The sequence below is a fragment of the Mauremys mutica genome, chromosome 4, assembly GCF_020497125.1.
Source record: "Mauremys mutica isolate MM-2020 ecotype Southern chromosome 4, ASM2049712v1, whole genome shotgun sequence".
In the NCBI taxonomy this organism is placed as follows: Eukaryota; Metazoa; Chordata; order Testudines; family Geoemydidae; genus Mauremys; species Mauremys mutica.
Genome location: NC_059075.1, coordinates 158782692 through 158788318, shown reverse-complemented (window position 1 = coordinate 158788318; position 5627 = coordinate 158782692). Strand labels below are relative to the sequence as shown.

Below are 5627 nucleotides of genomic sequence, written 5' to 3'. Positions count from 1 at the left end.
GCCAGGGGTTCCCATATAAACAGGCCCCTCGCCCCCTCCCCAGAGGCGATCACATCTCAGCGCCGGGCGAGGGACCCCCGTATAACCAGACCCCATGCCCCACCCCAAAGACGGCTGCACTCTTGGCCATCTCTGACCATGCATGGTAGCAGAGGTGCATTGTGGAAGGGAAGGGGAATTTGTTCACCCCTCCCACAAGGTCAGTCCAGGTTCCCCTCTGTGTCGGTGCCACTCCCCTGTCACCGGGGGCGGCTCTAGCTTTTTTGCCGCCCCAAGCATGGCAGGCAGGCTGCCTTTGGCAGCGCGCCTGTGGGAGGTCCCCAGTCCCGCAGCTTCGGCGTACCTGCCGCCGAATTGCCGCCGAATCCGCGGGACCGGGGACCTCCCGCAGGCAAGCCGTGGAAGGCTGCCTGCCTGCCACCCTCGCAGGGACCGGCAGGGCGCCCCCCGCAGCTTGCCACCCCAGGCACGCGCTTGGAGCGCTGGTGCCTGGAGCCGCCGCTGCATGTCACTGATGGTAGATAGATGGGGGTTTCTGCTTTGTGAGAGGGGTCTGCTCAATAGTAAATAATTCTACAGGTTCCCTCCTTTTCTTCCCCTCCTCTGCCACCTCGGGTGGCCATCTTGGATACGCCAATCACCTTGAGCTGGGCGGCCATCTTGGATACGCCAATCACCTTGAGCTGGGCGGCCATCTTGGATACGCCAATCACCTTGAGCTGGGCGGCCATCTTGGATACGCCAATCACCTTGAGCTGGGTGGCCATCATGGATACATCAACCATCTTGGGCTAGGCAGTTGTCATGGATACATCAGCCAGTTTGGGCTGGGCAGCCATCTTGAATCTTTCAACCAGTCCCTCTTTCCCCCACTCCCTACTCCCCTTCTTCCCACACTCATTCCCTCACCCCTATCTCCCCTGGCACTGGGCCGCCCTCCACAGCCTTATGATCCCATAGGCAAGACAGGAGGCTATATTGACACAGGCTGTGAAGGCCAGAGTCACCAGCGCCATCTTCTTGTCGGCTTGCCCCGACAGGGCACACTCGAGGGCTGGGGGGCAGGGGGGAGCTCCAGGAAGGCACCAGAAGTAGGCCCCTGACACCAAGGGTAACTGTAGAGCCAGCATAGCCCACAAGAAGCCCAGCTCAGTAGCCAGGAGCAGCACCACACATAAACCAAATGCTGGGGAGCGCCAGGCTGAGCTGGAAGCCATCTTAGCTCCTGTAGTGGCCATCTTGGATTGGCCAACCCGTTGGGACTCAGAGTCCATATTAATTATGTCAACCCAGTTGGCTCCAGTGGCCACATGGGGCTCTCCAGCCAGCGTGGTTTTGGCAGCCACGTTGGGTTTGGCAGCCATATTCGTTGCATCAGTTGGTCCTGCTAACTCCTCATCCCCTCTGGCCGCAGCCCGTCGGCCGAACTGGGCATGAATCAGCATCATGAGGCCCACGGGGAGCAGGGTGGCAAGGAAGGCGAAGCCCCAGGCCGAGGAGACGGGGGCTGGGAAGCGCTGGTTGTAGCACAGGGCAGCACAGAATGGCTGGACGTCCCCATTGACCGAGGTCCAGTTACAGGCCAGGTCTGGTTTCACCGAACCCCACGGCCCGTCAGCCACAAAGCGAGCAACGAGGCGGAGGCCCAGGAGGAAATACCAGGGGGCCAGGCTGTGGCATTGGGCATCCCTGCCCAGGCTGGCCAGGGCCGGCTGCAGGAGACGGGCCAGGACCGCAACAGCGGCAGCCATCTGCGGGTTGGGGGGAGGGAGGGTTAGAGATATATTGGGGAGCAGGGCCCCTAAAGGTCACTCATTGCTGCTCCTCGCGTCCCTCCCTTCCGTCTCTCTCCCTTTCTCCCGTTCCCGCTATCCTGTCTTTCCTCCCTGCTTCCCCAGGCCTCTGCTCAGCCCCTCTGACGTCCCCACACCTCCCACCCCACCTCCTGCGCCCCAATTCCCATCCTGGGACTTCCTCCCACCCCACGTCAGGTCTGGGATCCGTCCCCTCCGCTGCGCCCAAGGGACCAGCCCCGACTTAGCCCCTCCTGGCTGGGGCCGGGGGGGGCGCTAAGACCGCTGGGCCCTCAGAAGGGGGATCCCCCCTGCCCTGACCCGCCAGAGCCTACCTGCTCCGGCGTCTTTCTCTCTCTTTCCCTGGGTCTCGACCCGCTACCCTGGCTTCTGATCAGGGAGAGTTCCTCCCTCCAGTCAGCTGCCTCCACCCCACGCCCTCCCCTTCCCTTTTTCGGTCACCCGAGGGGCTGTGACTTCTCTGAACCCCCAACTCCCAGAGCAGGACAGTAAAAAGGAAACATGAAGTGAAACCTCGTGCAGGGAACCAGCTCCCAAAATATCAGCTAACTCCCGTGCAGCTGCACCCAGCCCCCTGCACAGACACTAGAACCCACAAGTCCTGGCTCCCAGCCCCCCCTGCTCTAACCACCAGCCCCCCCTCCCAGAGCTGGGGAGAGAATCCAGGAGTCCTGGCTCCCAGCCCCCCCTGCTCTAACCACCAGCCCCCCCTCCCCTCCCAGAGCCGGGGAGAGAACCCAGGAGTCCTGGCTCCCAGCCCCCCCTGCTCTAACCACCAGCCACCCCTCCCCTCCCAGAGCCGGGGAGAGAACCCAGGCGTCCTGGCTCCCAGCCCCCCCTGCTCTAACCACCAGCCCCCCCTCCCCTCCCAGAGCCAGGGAGAGAACCCAGGAGTCCTGCCTCCCAGCCCCCCCTGCTCTAACCACCAGCCCCCGCTCCCCGCCCCTCCCAGAGCCGGGGAGAGAACCCAGGAGTCCTGGCTCCCAGCCCCCCCTGCTCTAACCCACCAGCCCCCACTCCCCTCCCAGAGCTGGGGAGAGAACCCAAGAGTACAGGATGTGAAGCAGGATAAAATCGATATCTAGGTGGGGCTGGGCTCAGGCCGGGCACCTCCCTCCTCACACAGTGTGTGTGTGTGTGTGTGTGTGTGTGTGTGTAGATCCAGAGAGAGGAGCTCAGCAGACAGACTCCAACCCCAGCCCCCCGCCTCTGAGCCCGGCTCCAGCCAGGTCCGAGATTCGATCTGGCCCCAGAGCGGGGCACTGACCGGCTCAAGGGGGGGGGGGGGGAGTCCAGCTTTTCTGACTCAGTTTCCTTTTCAGAGACAGAGGAGGAGGGCAAAAGGGGGAGGGTAGCCGAGATCTAGGGTGCAGAGAAAGCCAGGACTCCTGGGTTCTCTCCCCAGCGCTGGGCGGGGAGTGGGGGCTGGTGAGTTAGAGCAGGGGGGGCTGGGAGCCAGGACTCCTGGGTTCTCTCCCCAGCGCTGGGAGGGGAGTGGTGGCTGGTGAGTTAGAGCAGGGGGGGCTGGGAGCCAGGACTCCTGGGTTCTCTCCCTGGCTCTGGGAGAGGAGTGGGGGCTGGTGAGTTAGAGCAGGGGGGGCTGGGAGCCAGGACTCCTGGGTTCTCTCCCCAGCGCTGGGAGGGGAGTGGGGGCTGGTGGGTTAGAGCAGGGGGGGCTGGGAGCCAGGACTCCTGGGTTCTCTCCCCAGCGCTGGGAGGGGAGTGGGGGCTGGTGGGTTAGAGCAGGGGGGGCTGGGAGCCAGGACTCCTGGGTTCTATCCCTGAGGGGAGTGGGGGCTGGTGGGTTAGAGCAGGGGGGGCTGGGAGCCAGGACTCCTGAGTTCTCTCCCCAGCGCTGGGAGGGGAGGGAGGTCTGGTGGGTTAGAGCCGGGGGGCTGGGAGCCAGGACTCCTGGGTTCTCTCCCCGGCTCTGGGAGGGGAGTGGGGGCTGGTGGGTTAGAACAGGGGGGGGGGGCTGGGAGCCAGGACTCCTGGGTTCTATCCCTGAGGGGAGTGGGGGCTGGTGGGTTAGAGCAAGGGGGGGCTGGGAGCCAGGAGTCCTGGGTTCTCTCCCCAAGAGGAGTGGGGGCTGGTGGGTTAGAGCAGGGGGAGGGGCTGGGAGCCAGGACTCCTGGGTTCTCTCCCCAGCGCTGGGAGGGGAGTGGGGGCTGGTGAGTTACAGCAGTGGGGGCTGGGAGCCAGGACTCCTGGGTTCTCTCCCCGGCTCTGGGAGGGGAGTGGGGGTTGGGGGAACTGGGACGCAGGACACCAGGGTTCTAGCCTCGCCTGGGGAGGGGAGTGGGGTCTAGTGGGTAGAGTGGTGGTGGGGGGTTGGGAGGCAGGACTCCTGGGTTCTCTTCCAGCTCGGGGAGGGATAAAGCAGCATCATTTTCTGGGAACCACGTGCCATTTCCTCTTTCCAGCTTGAGGTTTCAGCTCCCACACTCCTTCCCCCACTCTGCCTTCCTACGCAGCCAGGAAAGGAGCCTCTGTTCTCCCCACAACTCCAGCCCCCCAAAGACCCTGGGGCCATGGAACACGTCCCCTTCCTCCTCCTCCTCCTCCTCCTCTTCCGACATGGCCTGTGTGGTAAGAAATTCCTCCTCCACCTCCCAGGGGGTCTCGGCCCTCCTTAACTCTGACCCTGCCGCTCACTCCTGACCCGCAGCCCCTGCCAGCCCAGCTCTGCCGGTGCCCCTCACTCCCGACCCGCAGCCCCTGCCAGCCCAGCTCTGCCGGTGCCCCTCACTCCCGACCCGCAGCCCCTGCTAGCCCAGCCCTGGGCCCCCAGCTCTGCCGATGCCCCTCACTCCCGACCTGCAGCCCCTGCTTTTTCTCTCCTAGATGCAGTCTGTGGGGATGCAGAAGGTATCCAAGGGGGTGAGGTCGTGTACCCCAAGATCCGAACCAATGGCAGCGTCCTGGAGTATCACTGCCCCCCAAACAGCTACGCCCACCCCGTGAGCTGGAGGGTCTGTCAGTCCAGCGGGAAGTGGTCACCTCTGAGGAATGCCTTCGAGTCAGCCCAACGGCCCTCCTGCATCAGTGAGTAGAACCCAGGAGTCCTGGCTCCCAGCCCCCCCTCCTCTAACCCACCAGCCCCCACTCCCCTTCTCAGAGCTGGGAGAGAACCCAGGAGTCCTGGCTCCCAGCCTCCCCCTGCTCTGACCCACCAGCCCCCACTCCCCTCCCAGAGCCGAGGACAGAACCCAGGAGTCCTGGCTCCCAGCCTCCCCCTGCTCTGACCCACCAGCCCCCACTCCCCTCCCAGAGCCGAGGACAGAACCCAGGAGTCCTGGCTCCCAGCCTCTGACAGTTCCAACCCACTCGACCCCTCCCCGCTGAGAACCCAGGAGTCCTGCCCCTCCCCCTCTCCCCTGCAGACTACACCTGCACTGGCTACATCACCTTCGAGAACGGGTGGCACGAGCCCCGGCAGAGCAAGTACAGCGTCGGGGACACGATCACCTTCCACTGCCAGCCCGGGCACCAGCTCTTCGGCGCCGCACGCCGCACCTGCCTGGCCAACGGCGAGTGGAGCGGCCGCACGGCCGTGTGCGACCCCGAGGGTGAGTAGGGCTGGCAGCCCGGACAGCTGGGTTCTCTCCGGCCTCTGGGAGGGGAGTGGGGTCTAGTAGTTAGAGTGGGGGGCTGGGAGCCAGGACTCCTGGGTTCTCTCCGGGCTCTGGGAGGAGAGTGGGGGCTGGTGGGTCAGAGCGGGGGGGCTGGGAGCCAGGACTCCTGGGTTCTCTCCCTGGCTTTGGGAGGTGAGTGGGGGCTGGTGGTTAGAGCAGGAGAAGCTGAGAGCCCGGA

The 5627-nt window shown here is 64.7% G+C and overlaps 1 protein-coding gene across 1 annotated transcript in view; it reads left to right on the top strand.

The window, feature by feature from the left end:
* The first annotated feature begins 661 nt into the window (after positions 1–661).
* The window catches only part of LOC123368093 (complement factor B-like), a 21496-nt gene continuing 16530 nt past the window's right edge, over positions 662–5627 (top strand). The window contains exons 1-4 of the mRNA XM_045012590.1: positions 662–1586; positions 4238–4403; positions 4659–4859; positions 5198–5383. Of these exons, the coding sequence (XP_044868525.1) occupies positions 1434–1586; positions 4238–4403; positions 4659–4859; positions 5198–5383 (706 nt within the window). The 5' untranslated portion in view covers positions 662–1433. The remainder of the gene's footprint in view (positions 1587–4237; positions 4404–4658; positions 4860–5197; positions 5384–5627) is intronic.